Raw genomic sequence first — 20,615 nt, 5'->3', positions numbered from 1 at the left:
TATGATATATGTAGATGCTATCATTATCTCATTTTGCAGATGAGACAACCAAGTTACAAATAACTGACAAAATTAGCATTCAAATTGCACCATGATCATTTATCACTTTAAATTCATTGAGGACTGAAGACCTCCCTCCCCACCCCAAAAGAAAGGAAGTTAGCACTTACATTCACAGTATGGTAGGGAAATGGGCAAATAAACCAACTACAGAGTATAACCATGTTGTAAGAGAGGGGCAAAGAATGATCTGGGAGGTTTGGTGAGGGCAGAGGCGTCTTCACAGGTATCTGAGACTTGGAGTAATAAATGCAATGTCTGAGTTAGAAGACTCAAATTACAAAGTTGGCAAGAGAATGCATCACATGCTCTGGAAAGGATGGGTACCTAGTCCTGTAGGATTAGAACATAAAACATGAAGCAGAGAGTGACAAGAATTGGGGGCAGAAATACAGGAAAAGGCCAAACCTTGAAGGGCCTTGAATGTCATGCAAAGTAATTTAAATACAAGTAAAGAGAGTTCTTGAAAAAAATTTTTTTTTTCATATATTTTTTTTTATTATTAGTTAAGGTATTACAAATGTGTCCTCATCCCCCCCTTTAACTCCCAACCTCCCCCCTCCCACACACAAACTCATGCTCCCATCCCCCCGTTGTCCATGTCCATTGGTTTGGCTTATATACATGTATACAAGTCCTTCGGTTGATCTCTTCCCCTTACCCCCGCCCTCCCCTACTTTCCTTCTGGGGGTTGATAGCCTGATCGCTGTTTCTCAGTCTTTGGGTCTGTCCCTTTTCATCAGTCTATGTTGTTCTCTATAATCCACAAATGAGTGAGATCATGTGGTATTTATCTTTCTCTGACTGGCTTATTTCACTTAGCATAATGCTCTCCAGTTCCATCCATGCTGTTGCAAAAGGCAAGAGTTCCTTTTTTTTAACCGCAGCATAGTATTCCATTGTGTATATGTACCACAGTTTTCTAATCCACTCATCTGCTGATGGGCACTTAGGCTGTTTCCAAATCTTAGCTATGGTGAATTGTGCTGCTATGAACATAGGGGTGCATATATCCTTTCTAATTGCCGTTTCTGGTTTCTTGGGATATATTCCTAGGAGTGGGATCACAGGGTCAAATGGGAGTTCCAGTTTTAGTCTTCTGAGGTAGCTCCATACTGTTCTCCACAGTGGCTGCACCAGTCTGCATTCCCACCAGCAGTGCAGAAGGGTTCCTTTTTCTCCACATCCTCTCCAACACTTGTTGTTTGTTGATTTGTTGATGATAGCCATTCTGACAGGTGTGAGATGATAACGCATTGTCGTTTTGATTTGCATCTCTCGTATAATTAGTGACTTTGAGCAGGTTTTCATATGTCTTTCGGCCTTCTGTATGTCCTCTTTCGAAAAGTGTCTATCTAGGTCCGTTGCCCATTTTTTTATTGGATTGTTTATCTTCCTTTTGTTAAGTTTCATGAGATCCCTGTAAATGTTGGAAATTAAACCCTTATCGGTGGTATCATTGGTAAATATGTTCTCCCATGTAGTGGGTCTTCTTGTTGTTTTTTTGATGGTTTCCTTTGCTGTGCAAAAGCTTTTTATTTTGATGTAGTCCCATTTGTTTATTTTCTCTTTAGTTTCCATTGCCCTAGGAGCATTATCAGAGAAGAAATTTCTTCGGCATATGTTTGCGATTTCGCTGCCTGTGGATTCCTCTAGTATTTTTATGGTTTCCCTTCTTACGTTTAAGTCTTTTATCCATTTTGAGTTTATTTTTGTGTATGGTGTGAATTGGTGATCTAGTTTCATCCTTTTGCATGTATCTGTCCAATTTTCCCAACACCATTTATTGAAAAGACTGTCTTGACTCCATTGTATGCTCTTGCCTCCTTTGTCGAATATTAATTGGGCATAGTGGTTTGGGTCGATTTCTGGGGTCTCTATTCTATTCCATTGATCTATATGTCTGTTCTTGTGCCAGTACCAAGCTGTTTTAAGAACAGTGGCTTTGTAATACAGTTTGATATCTGGTATTGAGATCCCACCTACTTTGTTCTTTCTCAGGATTGCTGCAGCTATTCGGGGTCTTTTTTTATTCCAGATGAATTTTACGAACGTTCGTTCTAGATTTGTGAAATATGCCGTTGGTAATTTAATGGGGATTGCATTGAATCTATAAATTGCTTTGGGTAGTATGGACATTTTGATGATGTTGATTCTACCAATCCATGAACACGGTATATTCTTCCATCTGTTTATGTCTTCCTCTATCTCTTTTTTCAGTGTCCTGTAGTTTTCAGCATATAAGTCTTTTACCTCCTTAGTTAAGTTTATTCCTAGGTATTTTAATTTTTTTGGTGCAATGGTAAATGGGATTGCTTCTGTAGTTTCACTTTCTGTAAGTTCACTATTGGTGTAAAGAAATGCCATGGATTTCTTAGCATTAATTTTGTATCCTGCTACATTGCCGAATTCATTTATTAAGTCTAATAATTTTTTGATGGAGTCTTTAGGGTTCTGTATGTACAGTATCATGTCATCTGCAAATAAGGACAGTTTTACTTCTTCTTTTCCAATCTGGATGCCTTTTATTTCTTCTTCGTGTCTGATCGCAATGGCTAGTACTTCCAGTAATATGTTGAACAGGAGTGGTGAAAGGGGGCATCCCTGTCTTGTTCCTGTTTTTAGGGGGAATGGTTTTAGTTTTTGCCCATTGATTATGATGTTGGCTGTGGGTTTGTCATATATGGCTTTTATTATGTTGAGGTATGATCCCTCAATTCCTATCTTGCTGAGAGTTTTTATCAAGAAAGGGTGTTGGATTTTGTCAAATGTTTTTTCCGCATCAATTGATATGACTATGTGTTTTTTTTCTCTCAATTTGTTTATGTGATGTATTACGTTTATTGATTTGCGGATATTGTACCATCCTTGCATCCCTGGGATAAATCCTACTTGGTCATGGTGTATGATCTTTTTGATGTACTGCTGGATCCGATTTGCTAGGATTTTGTTGAGGATTTTGGCATCTATGTTCATGAGTGATATTGGCCTATAATTCTCTTTCATTGTATTGTCTTTATCTGGTTTTGGGATTAGGGTGATGTTGGCTTCATAGAATGAGCTGGGAAGTGTTCCTCCCTCTTGGATCTTTCGACATAGTCTGAGGAGGATAGGTTTTAGGTCTTCCTTGAATGTTTGGTAAAACTCCCCTGTGAAGCCATCTGGCCCCGGGCTTTTGTTTGCTGGAAGCTTTTTGATTACTGCTTCGATTTCCTCCATAGTTATTGGCCTATTGAGATTTTTAGATTCTTCCTGGTTAAGTTTTGGAAGGTTGTATTTATCTAGGAATATGTCCATTTCCTCCAGGTTGTCTAGTGTGTTGGAGTAGAGTTGTTCATAGTATTTTCTAACAATCCTTTGTATTTCTATGGGGTCTGTTGTTATTTCTCCTCTTTCATTTCTGATTTTGTTTATTTGGGTCCTCTCTCTTTGTTTCTTGGTGAGCCTGGCTAGAGGTGTATCAATCTTGTTTATCCTTTCAAAGAACCAGCTCTTGGTTTTGTTGATCTTTTGTATTGTTTTTTTGGTCTCTATGTTGTTTATCTCCGCTCTGATCTTTGTTATTTCCTTCCTTCTGCTTACAGTGGGCTTTTTTTGTTGCTCTCTTTCTAATTCTTCGAGTTGTAGAGTTAGGTCATTTATTCTCATTGTTTCTTGTTTCTTGCAGTAGGCTTGTAGAGCTATGAACTTCCCTCTCAAGACTGCTTTTGCTGTGTCCCATAGGTTTTGGATTGTTGTGTTTTCATTGTCATTCGTTGCCATGATGTTTTTTATTTCTTCTTTGATCTCACTGGTGACCCAATCGTTGTTTAATAGCATGCTATTTAGTCTCCATGTGTTTGATTTTTTTGGATTGTTTTTGTTGTAGTTGATTTCCAGTTTTATGCCTTTGTGGTCTGAGAAGATACTTGATATGATTTCAATTTTCTTGAATTTGAAGAGACTTTGTCTGTGACCCAATATATGGTCTATCTTTGAAGATGACAAATGTGCACCTGAGGAGAATGTATATTCTGTGGCTTTGGGGTGAAATGTTCTGAAGATGTCAATTAATTCCATCTGATCTAGTGAGTCATTTAGGATTGATGTTTCTTTGCTGAGTTTCTGTTTAGAAGATTTGTCCAGTGGCGATAATGGGGTGTTAAGGTCCCCTACTATGATTGTATTGCTGTCAATCTCTCCCTTGATCTTCTCCAGAAGATTTCTTACGTATTTGGGTGCTCCTATATTGGGTGCATATATATTTACCAGAGTTATTTCTTCTTGTTGGACTGCTCCCTTTAGTATTATGAAGTGGCCTTCTTGATCTCTTTTTATGTCCTTCACTTTGAGATCTAATTTGTCAGATATAAGTATTGCTATCCCGGCTTTTTTTTCACTTCCATTGGCCTGAAAAACCTTTTTCCATCCCTTCACCATCAGTCTGTGTGCGTCTTTTTTTCTGAGGTGGGTTTCCTGTAGACAGCAGATATATGGGTCATGTTTTCTTATCCACTCATTTACCCTATGCCTTTTGACTGGGGAATTTAATCCATTTACATTTAAAGTTATTATTGATAGAAACTTGTTAGTCGCCATTTTTGTTCTTTACCGCTGCGTTCCTTCTTTGTTTCCTGTTTTTTCTATTTACAGCAGACCCTTTAGCATTTCTTGCATTGCTGGTTTGGTTGTAATAAACTCCCGTAGACCATTTTTGTCTGTGAAGCTCCTGATTTGACCCTCAATTTTGATTGATAGCCTCGCTGGGTATAGTATTCTTGGATTCAGACCCTTCCTTTGCATGACTTTGTATATTTCATTCCATTCCCTTCTTGCCTGATGTGTTTCTGTTGAGAAATCGGTCGCTAGTCTGATGGGGGATCCTTTGTAGGTAACTTTCTGTCTCTCTCTGGCTGATTTTAAGATTCTTGCTTTGTCGTTGGTGTCTGCCAATTTAATTATTATGTGCCTTGGTGTCGGTCTTTTCGGGTTCATTTTGTTTGGGACTCTGTGAGCTTCTTGGATTTGTGTGAGTTTTTTCCTCCCTATATCAGGGAAATTTTCTGTTACTATTTTTTCAAATAGGTTTTCTATTCCTTGCTCAGTTTCCTCTCCTTCTGGCACCCCTATTATTCGGATGTTGTTTCGTTTAGCATTGTCCCAGAGTTCTCTTAGGCTCTCTTCCTGCTTTTTAATTTTTTTTTCTAGAAGCTGTTCTGTTTGGGTATTTTTTTCTACCTTGTCTTCTAGCTCGCTGATGCGGTCCTCTGCTTCTTCTAGTCTACTGTTGATGCTTTCTATTGAGTTCTTTATGGCAGTGATGTCGTTTTTCATTTCTTCTTGGTTTCTCTTCATTTCCTCTTGGTTCTTCTTCATTTCCTCTTGGTTCCTACACATATTGTTGAATTGGTCTTCCATTCTTTTCATCCACCTTATGGCCATTACTCTGAATTCTTTCTCTGACAGGTTGCTTGCCTCCATTGCCTCCATTTCGTTTACTTCCTTTTCTGATGATGCCTGTTTTTCTTTCATATTTGGGTTGGTTCTTTGTTTCACCATGATTTCTCTTCTCAAGGTGTTTGGTTATGTAGTTCTCTCTCTGCTTTAGGGGATGTCCAACCTTTCCGTGAGAAGAAGCAGTGCTCGTCTGAGTTCAGGCAGTCACGCTGCTTGAGATCCCTTGTTTCCAGTTTAGTAGCTGGTCTCTGGATGCCGGCAACAACCACCCAAGATGGCACAGTCTCCGCTGCTTAGCTCGTGCACCAGGAGAGGCTTCAGCCACAGTCTCCAACCGTCCTTTTTTTTCCTGGGGGGTTCTCGGTCTTTCCTAGCTGCAGACAGTCTCTCAGCTGAAAATCCTCTACCTATTCGGGCTGAATGTTACCCGTTTCAGCTGCTCACCCTTATCTGCTCCAGGACAAGGCACAGGACATGTCCGCTTATACCTCCGCCATTTTCCAACACCGAGTTCTTGAAAAATTTAAGCAGAGTTGATGACAACAGATTTATTTATAAAGACCCCTTTGACAAAAGAGTGGTGGATGGGCTGGGGATGATGAGAGTAAAAGTAAGGAAGTTAATTAAGATTTTGCAATAAAGCATTGAAATTGAGTAGGGGGAGTGGAAATGGGAATCGGGTAACAGATTTGAGAGTATAGGAAGCTGGTTAGTGGTTAAGAGCATCTATTCTGGGCTGACTGCTAAAACTTGAGTCCCAGCTCTGCCACTTCCTTACCTGTATGTTCTTAGGCAACCTCATAATCTCTGTGCTTGAGTTTCCTCATCTATAAAATTGAAATAATAATGGTATGTATTTCACCGTGTTGTATCTATTATCATAAGACACTTTGTATTTAATAGGACACATTATTGTTGAACATTACTGTGCAATATTATTGTATAGTTGATGCAAAGTGCTTAAAACCATACCTAGCACAAAGAAAGAATTATGCTAGAGACATTTGGAAAGTGAAAACAATGCACATACACATTTTGACGATCCTCAAAATAGACACACAATTATTTTTCCTTTTGTAAAATTGCATCATAAAGCAAATGCAATGTACTTGAAACAAAATTCAGGCTAAGAAAGAATAATTAGTCTGGCTTAGAACTGAAAATCTATATAGAAAAAGAAAATGTGTTGCCCTAACCAGTTTGGCTCAGTGGATAGAGCATCGGCCTGCAGACTCAAGCGTCCCAGGTTTGATTCCGGTCAAGGGCATGTACCTTGGTTGCGGGCACATCCCCAGTAGGGAGTGTGCAGGAAGCAGCTGATTGATGTTTCTCTCTTGTCGATGTTTCTAAATCTTTATCCCTCTCCCTTCCTCTCTGTAAAAAATCAATAAGATATATTTAAAAAAAGAAAATGAAAATGTGATACTTCAATATGTATACGTTTGTGTTCTTTTGAGGTCTTGTAGTTGCAATGGTGTAGTGACTTTGGAGACAACGTGTTCTGTGATATGTGGTATCAAAGGATTGTCATCGCTAAAACATTGGGAAATTTGTCTTTTCTGATTTGTTAAGATGAGAGAGTCCAGTTTTCCCTTGTGGGCCAGTGGCAGAAATTCCAAAAGACAAACTAATCTCTGCCTTCTTTGTTTTCACATCACAAAAATAAGAAGAGGGGCCTGGCCCTCATAGCATTTCTGCTACATTTTTAATATAACTGGTATTGTATACACTTTTTAAAAAATATATATTTTATTGATTTTTTTTTACAGAGAAGAAGGGAGAGCAATAGAGAGTTAGAAACATCAATGAGAGAGAAACATCGATCAGCTGCCTCCTGCACACCCCGCACTAGGGATGTGCCTGCAACCAAGGTAGCACATGCCCTTGACCGGAATCGAATCTGGGACCCTTCAGTCCCCAGGCCGATGCTCTATCCACTGAGCCAAACCAGTTAGGGCTGTATTCACTTTTTAAATTATGATTGCATTACATCATGATTCATTTTTGTTATTACTGTGGTTACTGCTGTTGTCTATCATCCTTGCTAATCAGGCTTGAGCTGGAACTGGTGCAGGAGGTTTCAGGCTGGTGTAATAGCCTCCACTCTCATTCCTCCGACTCTGCTCCGTCAGAGTGAGATTTATAAAACATGAATCTGACCATAGCTGTGCTTATTCCCTTGATGATCTCATCTAGTCTCATGGAGATAAATATAATTTAGGTATGGAGGTCACCAGTATTTATTTCCCAGCTTGGATAGCTCCTCTTGAACTCTAGGCATATGTATGCTACTACCAACTCCATAATTTTCCTTGGATGTCAGCAAGGCATCCTAAATCCCCAAGCAAGATGGGGCTTGTGACCTTCCTCTCCATATGTGGTCCTCCTTCAGCCTTTCAGAATGTCAATCCATTGTTCTGATTGCTTAGATGAAAAGGTCAGAGTCATCTTTGTACAGAAACTGAGATACAGAAAAGTGAAGTGGCATCTTCAATTTTACAAGTAAGAAAAGTCACAGAATCAGGATGTGAAACCAGGCAGTCTCACTCCAGAATCTATGCCCTAAAGGCTGCTTCTCTAACTTATAAACCCCTTTGTACATAATCTGGAACTTCATGTGGCACCTGCATGACAAATATTAACTGCTCACCTCGGGACAGGCATGCTACATCAAATTAGAACCATGAATTCTGGTTCTACCTAATTGTCATATTAAAGAGCTAAAAACTCCCTGTGTTTAGGACCAAGGTTGTTTTAAAATTTATTTTCATTGTTATTATTATTTTTGTAACATTCTGTGTTCTCATTGGAATACCACATTGGGATTTTGAAATGGGAGCTCAGATGTATCTGTTATATTTATGTCACATCTACTAATTAGCTAAATGACCTTGCGAAGTTTTTAAACCTCTTGATGTTAGGATGACTCTGCCAAAAATTGCCATACAGGCAATAAATGGTCCCGGTTTTATAATAATAATGTAGAAAAATAGATACCAAGTTATATGGTCCATTCACTTCTTGAGGGCAGGACTCACATCTATTTGCTTACCGTCTATTTTCCAAGTGTTTATTGCAGTCCCACATTCTTCACGAACTCAGCACATATGTGGGAACTGCTGATAAAGATTTCATGATCTGATATGTGGAAGGGAAAAGGTGACTTAGAATTCCAGAGGCAGTTTGATATAATAGAGAGAATCCTGAAGCAAGAAGCAGAAGACAGGGTCTGCAGGCAAAGAAGGCAGAGATTTCATAATCTCATTGGCTATTTCATTGAGTATTTGACTTTAGGACAAATAATCATCACATAGGTCAAGTCTTCAATATTTGTCTCTGCAAAATTTTGAGAAGGTTGCTTTTATTGTTCTCAAAGATGTATTAACAGAGCTCTGAATGTATAATTTCACCACGAAACCCAAAGAGTGTCAGCACAAGACATTTTTGTTTATGTTGAGCCAATGAAATGCAAGGGCTCAGCACTCTACAAAGTTATCTGTCACATATAAGCCTCTCTACTCACTTACCGATTATTTCTTTAAGACTCCTCACTACTATTATTCCCACTACAAATAGGAAGGTGAGGTTTCCAGGGTAAAGTGACTAGTAAGTGTCAGAGTTGGGATTGGAATCCAGGATTAGGTGGGTCTCAATTCTCCATCTATGCACTGAAACACACAGCCTCCCTAAATTAGAGGGGAGGCGGGGCAGGGTGGGTGGATGGGAAGAGATCGACCAAAGAACTTGTATGCATATATGCATAACCCATGGACATAGACAGTAGGGTGGTGAAGGCCTGGGGTCAGGGTGGAGGAGGGCTAGAAGAGGTCAATGGAGGGGGGGGGGGAGGGAAGTGAGGAGTCATATGTAATACTGTCAACAATAAAGATTTAAAAAGTAAATAAATAAAATAAAATAAATCAATCTGTAGTGCCAGTGATGCACAGAAGAGGGCAGTGCAAGGTGCTGCTGGAGATGGCCTCCCTTCAACACACATTCATTGGACTCTAACAGAAAGCACTATGATCACTGAAGAATATTCTAGTCACACAAAACACTAATTAAATAGAGAAAGCTGGTAATTAACTGCATGCTCCCATTCTGGTTTCAATAAATGTAATCTATCCAATAAATCAGTAGCACTTATTAATGATAATACAAAGTGTGTTCAGTAAAAGGCTTGCCTTCCATTAGGGAACTAATACCGGGTTTTATGTAGAGTCTCAGAAGAAACTGAGTAGGCCTTATTAGCAGTCACTTCAATGCACAGATATATGGTGCCTTCATTCTGCTGCCGACAAGCAGTAATTGCTGGGTTGTGTATGGTATATTAAAATGTGTTTAAACTACTATTAGTTCCATGAAAAACTTACTGCCCACTCCACTTCCAATCACCATGGATAACAGGGGAAATCAGAGTCCTAAAGTAATTACAGACCACAGGTTGTAACAATACACTGCAAAGGGACAAATCATGACTTTTCCTGGAATTTGTTTATTTCAAATAATGTTTAATTTTTTTTCTTTTCTTTTTACAAAGAACTCTGTATTGGACCACATTTCTGGTAATAAGTTTCAAGTTGGATTTTTATGGCAGAAATTATGCTATATACTTTTTTGGTGACAAGGCACTAAAATACTGCTTGGAATGTTTTTTGTTCTTCCTTTCTACACACATTTCTGCAAACATTTTTTAATAATCGATTTTTGCAAGAAGAAAGGGCATAATGTTTAGAAAGTTAGAGAGACTAAATAACTAGCTAACTGCCTCATGATGAGTGACCTAACCAGGAACTATGCGGAGAGCCTAAAAAAAAAAAAAAAAAAAAAAAGAGAGAGAGAGAGAGAGAGAGAGAGAGAGAGAGAGAGAGAAAGTATCATTGGTGCATTTATGCAAAACCAGTGCAAAAGATGCCTAAACAACAACAACAAAAACCAAGCTGAATACTTGCCTTCTGAGAAGTTAAGGGCTAAATATGATGCCCAATAGCAGTAACTTTCTTGGCCTACATTTTTGAAAAATTAAAAATTCTCCTTTCTTCAGTGTTGTGGAATCTATAATGTACTAGTATATTAATTGGTCATATTACATGTGTGTTTATGAAAGTTTCCTTCAGAATATTTTGAAGATCAATAGTGATATATTGAAAATAGAAATAAAGTTGTACATTGGCCTATGTACAGTGGTTGAAAATTCACATTGAAAAAAACGGTTTGGCTCTGGCCAGTGTGAGTCTATTGGTTGGAGTGTCATCCTATACACCAAAAGGTTGCTGGTTCGATTCCCAGGCAGGGCACATACCCAGGTTGTAGGTTCAATTACTGGTTCAGGTGCATTCAGGAGGCAACCAATCAATGTTTCTCTCTCACATTGATGTCTCTCTCTCTCTCTCTCTCTCTCTCTCTCTCTCTCTCTCTCTCTCTCATATATATATAAAATAAAATGGTTTGGTTTATTGCCTTTTTGACCTGGAATTCTTATTTGAGTGTTTATAAAATAAGGTCCATCAACCTGAAGGATTTGGTAGGCATAATATTTTAGAATACTCTAAACATTTATTTTTGTTAACTAAGGACCTATGAACAACCAAAAAAAACCTTTAGAAGATAATTAAGCAACATCTATTTATTGACATGGTCCTCTAAAGTTCCCCAGTAGTTTTAAAGGCATTTTAAACAATTCTTTCTAGATTATATTGTTTAAAGTTTTCTGCATAATGAGTAGATATTGCTATGACAAAATAGAACTGGAAAAAGAGCCAAAAACTATGTCTGAGTTAACTCTTTCTTTCCTTTCTTACTAATTTCACACTTCCTACACTAGACTCTAATGTCTGTGAGTAGAAGACAATTCTCTTTTACTCATTAATGTGTGTCAATACTAGCAAAGTCCCTGACATGTAGTTAGCATTTAATAAAGGATTGGTTCATATTTGCTTGTGGAAAGGATTAACAACCAGGAGGAACTTAGGCTAAGAAGTTTTGACTTAATCTAAATTCTATGGGAGTTGGGATGTCATATATTAAGCATAATTTATATGTTAGCATAATATGCATAAAGAAATTACTGATTCTATCTCATTTTCTTTTAAACATGTCTTTATATTTCTAAAGTTAAATTAATCAACACAGATTCAAGATAATTTATAGTCTAACACTCAACTCAAATGTAATATTGAAAGACTTCTAAAGTTTTGATAACTTACTTCATTGTAATTAAGATTTGAATCCCTGCCAGAATTACAGGAGTAATTGCCAGGTAGGCTTATATTAATAAATCCATTTAAGTGGGAATTGTAAAAAAATGAAAAATAATCTGACTTTATGAGGGAGGTTCACTGTCAGCAGCTTGCAGTGATGAATGGTGCCCCAGATTTATTTTTGGTTTTAACCATAATACATTCGAAGTTTCATGGCAGGTTCATTAAGGAATATGTACTGAATTTGAAAAATTATTTATTGGGCTCCTAGTGATACGTTTGTGTGAACCAATTAGTTCTTCTAAGAAGAATAAGAAGGAATAATGCTGTTAAAATCGATGGGCATAGCAGTCCAACTACCTCCTGTGTTTGGGTTCTGTGCTATGAAGACTGGGTTCCATATACAACAAATAGTATTGACAAGCCTTCTTGGATGAAACTGCTCTTTACTTGTTAAGTACCATTTAGTTCTGATGTATGTGCTAAGGGAAGTAGGAAACCTTGAAGCAGTCAGAAGACAGAAACTTACTATTATTATTTTAAAAGTCTTGATGCATTAATGGCTATATGATTTTGAAGAATAAATGGACACCTTGCTTCCCAAGACTTAAAATAATTGAATTGTCTTAGTAGGATTAGCTGGACTGACTTAGGAAACCTTTAGTATATTCTCTAGAAAATTCAATAGAAGAGATGTTTATTGACTTTTGCAAAGTGCTAGCTGTTTCCCCAATCTAGTTTCTCCTTCTATCTAATACACTGCTGTCTAGCTAGAGAATACATTTCCTAGTTTTCCCTGGAGCCCACCAGTCCATGTGACTAATGAATGCTTGGGATGTTAGTGAAAGTGATGTACATAACATTTGTGTTATCTCTAAGGCAGTGGTTCTCAACCTTCCTAATGCCGCAACCCTTTAATACAGTTCCTCATGTTGTGGTGACCCCCAACCATAAAATTATTTTCGTTGCTACTTCATAACTGTAATTTTGCTACTGTTATGAATTGTAATGTAAATACCTGATATGCAGGATGTATTTTCACTATTACAAATTGAACATAATTAAAGCATAGTGATTAATCACAAAACAATATGTAATTATATATGTGTTTTCTGATGGTCTTAGGCGACCTCTGTGAAAGGGTAGTTCGACACCCAAAGGGGTCGCGACCCACAGGTTGAGAACCACTGCTAAGGGAGGTTGCCTGCTGCTGCTCTACAGCTCTTTCACCTTTCCTCTAGACATGAACATGAAAGTGACCTAGTTTACACAATGCAGATGGGGCAAGAAGCCCAGCCAAGGAGAGCAGGGAAATATATTGAAAGGAACCTGGATCCCTGAATGCCCGACTGGAGTAGAACTTCCCCATTAGCTGGGACCAATTCACCTGTGACTTGAGAGAGAGGAAAAAAAAGTGAACTTCTTTACAGGATTGTTGTAGAAAACTGAATAGAAATCTTGAAGATTTTAGAAATGCTACTAGTGAATAGTACAGTATATAAGGGTTGCTTCTATATATGTTGTTTTTTTTTTAAAATGTATGCCTCTCTAGGTTTCATTATATGTTAAAAACATCACCAATAATGTTCTCTGTTTTGATTTTTACAAAATTTTTGTGAGGAGTCATTATGGGAAAGACTATCTCCAAGAAGTCAAAGGACAGAGTAAAATCAAATCAAATAAAGTGCACTGTTTCCAAATTTGTCCTTAGGCAAGAGTGTGGAACAAAGACATTTTAAGGAAGAGCTTCTGGACAGTACACAATTCATAGAAGCAGCATGGTAACAATGGTGCTAACGATAATAATAATAATTATTAAAAAGAAGAAGAGTAGCTACATTTTGAGTGTTATAATGAGTCCGGTTTTATATTCTGTGCTTTACATTCTCTATCTTTGCAACGCATCTATGAGATGCTACTAGTATTTCTCCAGTTTTGCAGATGAGATAAGTGAAGCACAGAGAGGTCAAGCATATTGCCAAATGGAGCCAGAACTGGAATCTAATTGCATTATCATTTTTACTTCAAGATGACATCATAGAATCTTTATGAAATTTAGTTATTTTTTTACTTAGAAGAATCAGAGGGAACCAAAGGGCTCCAATGTCTACTGACCATACTCAAAATAAAAGGGATCATACAAAATATTTCCCATCACCTCATATACATGGGTGTTGATATTCTGAATTTTCAAAGAAGAACTTAATGTCTAAAGATGCTAAACAAACTGCCCAAGGTAGGAAATGGCAATTGAAAGGTTCAACCCAGGAGAGTACTTGGACCAAGCCAGTGCTTGGAAGCCAGAGAGGCAGCCACATTTATCTGCTCATACCTGTCAACAACCTTCTCCTCAGAACAGAAAACTCTGCTAGGGCCTAGGAAATAACATTTTAACTCTGTACTTATACTTTGACTCTGAAGTACATGAGTAATACTTTGCACTAAAGGAAGATCTTTTATCTGAGTCCTTCAAGAGCTGAACAAAACTCATTATTACGCACCTCCCTTCTGATTGGAAAGGAAGATCTCTTAATCCCTAATTTGCTGACAGGGAGACAGAAACTGCCAGGGAAGAAGTAATTTACTGAAGGTCACACAATGGTCTATGAAAGCCTTAAGAATGCCTCTGAGAGCTCATGACAAAAGAGTAATTGCCTTATACAATTAGCAATTTAGTTTTCTATCCTAACCAACATATCCCACTCTTTCCCATTCAGGTGTTAAACTCTCCCTCACTCCCTCTCCATCATAAGTAAGATTTCACGCTTGTTATGTAAATGTTCTCTGTCAAAAATGTAGATCCCTATAATTTCCCATCAGCTATTTTTAAAGATCTTAGTGCAATGAGTTCTCAAACACTTCCAGTGAAGTGAAAAACCCCATCAAAGAACTCTCATCTCCTGCTGGTTCCTTTGGCCACAGTATAATAACTCTTCCAGAAATTAAGGAGCCCTGGCTGGGTAGCTCAGCTGGTTAGAGTGTCCTGATACACCAAGGTTTTGGGTTTGATCTCTGGTCAGAATCAACCAATACATTCATGAACAAGTGGAATAACAAATCTCTCTCTCTCTCTCTCTCTCTCTCTCTCTCTCTCTCTCTCTCTCTGGCACTCCTCTCTCTCTTTCAAATTAACTAATCAAGGAAAAGTTTGGTGCCACTTTTGGTCAATTCTCCAAGGAAATGTCTGAATGCAGGAACAATACTGAGAGTGGGTATTAACTGAACTTGAATGTAACATCAGACCAAATTCAGCAGCTTCACTCCACAGGGGCTGCTGTCTCCTCACAAACACCACTGTGATGGACACCATAGGGTGACTCCCAATAAATCACACTCCTTTTAATCTCCTGGCCTTGAGTGCTAGATTAGCAAAGGTGATGGGCTGAGATGTCACACCCATAGTTATGTTACATTATACAAGACTCTGCTTTAGTGGACTAGAAAGACTCTCCCTTGCTAGCTTTTTTTTATTTATTAAATTTATTGGGGTGACATTGGTCAACATGATCATATAGGTTTCAGGTGTGAGTTTCTATGTCACAAGATCTGCATATTGCATCGTGTGCCCACCACCCAGAGTCAAATCTTCTCTTGTCACCATATAGGGAGTGTGCAGGAGGCAGCTGATCAATGTTTCTCTCTCATCGATGTTTCTAACTCTCTATCCCTCTCTCCTCTCTGTAAAAAAATCAATAAAATATATTAAAAAATAGAACAAACAAACTTATTTTTAAAAAAATCTATGTTAGACTTGAGGAAATGGTATAAGAGATGCAGTGCTGGAAAAAGACAAGAGGACTCTGGGGACCTTTACCCAAGGTGCCTTGCTGTGGTAAGGCACTTCCATGTGACTATTTTAAGATGTTGATGACTAGTTTATCCTTTTAATCAAAACATGGAGAGTTTTAAAAGGTTTCATTAAAAGTGAATATCTTAATTGGTTCCAGGAAAATGATTTTTTCTGTCTTAAGGGCTTGAGATAATTGATGTTCAGGAAACTAAGTGTAGGTGGTTTGCTCTCTGTGACGGCAAGCTGGTTCCGATGCTGCCATCCTGTGACACATGAGTGCTGCTGATCTGCGTTAGCGCCTTTCTCCCTATATCTTAGGGCTACTTTAAAATTAAGTTGTACATTTGACCAAGGGAAAATAAACAAACATTAAAAGACCACTCTTGTTGGATTTATCAGAGACACCAGTTAACATTTTCCGAGCAAGCTGTGAGATCGTTTGTTTTAAAAAAAATGTAAAATATGCTCTAGGCATATAAAGGTCTGATGGAAAGTTATCTCATGGAGTGGGGGAGGGCAGAAAACAATGAACAAGGAGAACAGAAAAACAGAAAAAGGAAGAGAAAGAGTAAAAGAAAGGAGACAAGAACTGACAAGAGGAAGAGACAACGGAAGGGAAAAAATGGAGAGAATGGAGAGATGAAGAAAGAAAAGAGATCTGAAGGGTAGGAAAGGGGGAAAGAAAAGTTGGGGAAAGAGGTTGGGAGGGGAGAAAAAGAAAAAAACAGAGTGCAAGTAGGCAAAGAAAAAATAAAAGAAATAAATGAATGCAGCCTTTGGAACCTGGGAAATATTTTGTGAAGTGTGACTTGGATAAGACTTGTGCAGACGTGGCTCCTGAGGTCAATGAAAGCAGTAATCATGATTCCAGCTTGCAACAAATGGGGCGCAAGGCCGCAGACCCCACATGGAGTGACCTACAGCGACAGCAGTGGAGTAGTAATGTAGCAGCCATCAAGAGTACAGGGATGCTGGGAGGTTGGATTACACTCTCCTTTATTCAGCAACCATTTTTCTTATCTGATGCACAGTCCAATGTTAAAAAGAAATGTGTTTTCTTATTATAAGACCTTAAAACAGAGCAGAGATGCTTAGATGTTCACAGGAATGCATTTGAAGTTCTAATCTATAATAATAAAAGCAAATCGACAGAACAGCCAAAAAACAGAATGACTGACCAGATGTCCTTCCAGAAGACCTTCCGGATGAAGCCAGGGCTGCAGCTGCAGGATCAAGGCAGCCACCTCGGCTGCGAGGGAGGGATCGGGGCAGCCGCCGCGTCTGCAAAGGACTACTCTTGCGCGGATTTCATGCATCGGGCCTATAGTATATTGTATTAGTCTGTCCTTAGGATTTACTTAGGGCCAGGACTTGGTCTTTCTCACCTCCTTTCCTTCCCCATCCTTGCCACTAACTCAGTGGTTTGCTGCTGCCAGTGGTCAGTTCTGCTTTTTTTTATTGTAAGTCTTACTCTCTCTGAAGTCTGCATTCTAGCAGCATAGGTATAACTCTAAAGCCCCTTTCTCTTCATACATGTTTATGTATGTGTCATCTAGATACATTACACATCCAGATCCCTGTTAAGGAGAGTCCTGTGTCTGTGCAGTGAACAGATTTATTATAGCTCCTCCCTCCCACCCAGTGTCCCCCCACAAAGGCCTGGGTGTGAGCAGAGAACCATGTTTTTGGAGAGTAATATGGTAGAAACATTTAGCAAGTCCAAGCGAGGAGAGTGGTAAGGAGCAGACATGGGAGAGAGACAGATAGCCTGGAGTCAGAGGGATGGTGGATGGTTGTTTGTAATATGCATGAAGGAGCCTAAAAATATATTCTGAAACTCAATTAGCGTTACCATAGTCACACCTGGGTCACAGAGACCTGGATGCAGGGGCTACCTACAGACATTTGTGGTCCAGTCAGTGGCAGCATGGTCTTTTAGAAACTACTGAATTTATGTGACTTTTCCCCAATGCAAGGGAGGGACTTCCTTGATGGGCCCGATTTATAGCCAAGTTTCAAGTCAAACATCAGACTATAGTTTAAAAATAAAGAGATAATTGGGGCTTATTGAAGTTATGTTATTATGGCTGAAAAAGAAAAAGAAATACTAAGAATTGAATTGAGTAAACCTTTCTCCTTTGCTCATTCTTGCTTTATGTGTACCAACAATGTATGAGCATCGGTGTGCCCAAGTGAGTCATAGTCCAAATGGTTAAAACAATAGTCACATCTAGGAAAGACTGGTCTGAAATGTGCAGATGGGGGGGGGGGGGCTCTCCCAGAACTGTATATTGCCCTCTTCCCCTCTCTCTTCTCTATGCTCCTCTGAGAAGAGGGTGAAGGTAAAATTGAAAAGGAAGTTCTTACATTCTTAAATCCTCGGTAAAGAATCTGGAGCTCCTTCTTGGTGAACTTGCTCTGGGCTTCCAGCAGCTCAAGGGCCTCAGGCCGATGCCTGACGGTGGCCATCTCCAGCTCATCCTCCACGCTGTCTGCAGAGGGAAACCAAGCAGAGTCTTAGAACAGCCATGGCTCCCCAATGCTTATACAGTAAAACAAAGGAGCATTTACTAGATGCCTATTATTTTTCCAGAGGAATGGTTCTCACACTGCCAATCAATATATATATTTCCCAGAGCTCAGACTATGAAGCCAAGCTAATACCACATAATGTTTTCATAGTTTCTAGTTATTAGACATTACATACTAACATTTCCCAGTAAGTTTGAAAAGTGAAAAAAAAAAATAATGGAAAACTTAAAACCTTGGATTTGTATATTTATAACAAGTACTAGTTATAAAAACAGGGTTTTAGTTTAATAACAATCAACATCACCCTTGTATCATGCATCTATGAGTTAGGCCTTTGCTAATAGTCAGGAGGATTCTTCTGAAATAAAGTATTTCTCCAGGGACTGCAAATAAAGTAGTCAGATCAAGTGAGAAAAGTCAGCGGCCAATATGTCCGGCATAAACCCAGTCTCCATGGGTGCACGCTGGATGGACCGGGGCCTCTGGGAACTTCTGGCCAAACCCTTTTTTTTGCAGATAAGAAAATCCAGAGCTACAGATAAATTATAAAACATTTCACTTTACTTTGTGAATTATATATTTACAACATTTCTCTAAGGTGCTCTATGCAAACTAATTTTCAGTCCACATAAATTTGGGAAATGTAAACATTTACAGAGTTTGGGAGTAAAACACAGGACTATATGGTTTAGAGAAAACTTGCAGCAAAGAATTCTGTTTAGCTTTGTTTAACCCAATTAACCCCAAAGGGTATTTACCCATAGAACCCTTCTTCCCCACAAGTAACATCTGGTAACATCTGCATATTTGCATTAGGATCATTGGGAGGTGTTGGGATATAGTAGGATCTGGATATTTGGGTCTCAAAAAGTACAACATCCTTAATGAGGTCCAGCTCTTTGCAGTGGGGCCCAATGGAGGCCTAAGGAATTCTTCCTGCCATAGTTCAGCTCAAACCTCAGCTAAGAAACTCATCAGGGACAGAAGCGTCCAGGCCCAGTACTGAGGCCATGGCTTCCCTCCATCATCTTCCTTCCTCTTGGCTACAGATTCCCAACTCTGAGGGGTGAAGCTCAGGAGAAGAGCTTCTTCTCATCAACTCTGGACCCAGGGCCACCAGTACCCCCAATTCCATCCTGCATGTGTCATTTGGAAATGTAGTTCTTGTTGATTAGAAAAGTCACACCATTTTTGATACTTAGTAACACTGCCTCTCTAGTGATTACCAGAGGGGGAAGGAGTGGTGGGAGCTAGAAGAGTAGAAGAGGGTAAAGGAAGAAGATTTGACTTGGGTGGTGGTGAACACACAGTACAAATAAACAGATGATGTATCATAGAATTGTGCACCTGAAACATATGTAATTGTATTAACCAATGTCACCCCAATAAAATTAGCCAAAATATATATATAATTCTGCCTTTCACTAACATGTGTACCTACTTACTGTCCTGTCTCACTGAAGTAGAGTTCAGGGCCAGAACCCTCCCTTAGCAGGAGAATGAAGGTCAGGGCAAGTCTGATCTCCACATGCCCTCGTCACTGCCCTCCAAGAGTTTACGAAAGACCAATAATGGCGACGGAACAAATACTTGGAATGGTTATGCTTGTCAAAATGAAAAAGGGGATGTGCAAGCAAATATTTGTTTTGTACTTTTCATATCAAAATAATTTATTTTGCAACAGTGATCTGGAAAAGCTGCAGAATAGTGATTGATAGATAATAAGAAGAGGGACATGAAAAAATGGCAAGACCAAGAGTAAGTAACTCTGAGCTGACAAGGATAAAATTGATGAGAATTTTGGTGGTTTGCCTCTAAAGCAGTGGTTCTCAACCTTCTGGCCCTTTCAATTCAGTTCCTCATGTTGTGACCCAACCATAAAATTATTTTCGTTGCTACTTCATAACTGTAATGTTGCTACTGTTATGAATCGTAATGTAAATATCTGATATGCAGGTACATATGCAGGTCTTAGGCAACCCTGGTGAAAGGGTCGTTGGACCACCAAAGGGGTCGCGACCCACAGGTTGAGAACCGCAGCAAAGGATGTGGAAAGAAAGTAGCCAAAGAAAGGCAGCGAGGCATTAACAGCTTGACCTCAGGCTGGGCTTTGTGAGGCAAGTAAAAAATGCCATAATGGACTCCTTCAGTTTTCTCTGTTGTTCATCGGCGCGAATAAGTTGATTCTACTCCACGGGTGCTGAGCAGAGAGAATGAAGGAAGATGGTACTCCCTACGACTGCTGTGAATCCAATGACTTGAGCTGCCTGGTAGTTATTGTCGTTGCCAGTGGAGAAATAAGTTCCACAGAACAGATCTAATGTAAACAAACAATAACAAATAGAAAGACTCTGGCTTTCTTGAAAAATGCCCTGGTATAAGCTCCTTATGAACCATTTAGAGTGTGATTTCCTCAGCTTAAAATATTCCTCTGTCCTTTTCCCACCTGGTGAAATGTGTGTATCTTTTATGGCCCATTGTAATATTCCTGCCTCCTCTCTGAAGCCTTCCTGATCACTGCAGCATGCAGACCGGTGACTCCCTGGTCAGAGGTCTCCACTCTACCTCTCTCTCATCCAGCATGTAAAGCAAAACAT

General features: G+C 39.1%; 1 protein-coding gene across 5 annotated transcripts in view; it reads right to left on the bottom strand.

Moving 5' to 3' along the window:
• The window catches only part of KCNIP4 (potassium voltage-gated channel interacting protein 4), a 954,817-nt gene that overhangs the window by 69,581 nt on the left and 864,621 nt on the right, over positions 1–20,615 (bottom strand). For 4 of the 5 annotated variants that reach the window (XM_081083176.1, XM_081083173.1, XM_081083175.1 and 1 more), the window contains one exon: positions 17,854–17,978. In XM_081083176.1, the coding sequence (XP_080939302.1) occupies positions 17,854–17,978 (125 nt within the window). The remainder of the gene's footprint in view (positions 1–17,853; positions 17,979–20,615) is intronic. The other variant, XM_081083172.1, reaches the window with a different exon arrangement.

The sequence above is a fragment of the Myotis nattereri genome (assembly GCF_964212035.1).
Source record: "Myotis nattereri genome assembly, chromosome: 1".
Lineage (NCBI taxonomy): Eukaryota > Metazoa > Chordata > Mammalia > Chiroptera > Vespertilionidae > Myotis > Myotis nattereri.
Note: the sequence above shows the minus strand (reverse complement) of the source record. Positions and strands in the feature narration are given on the sequence as shown.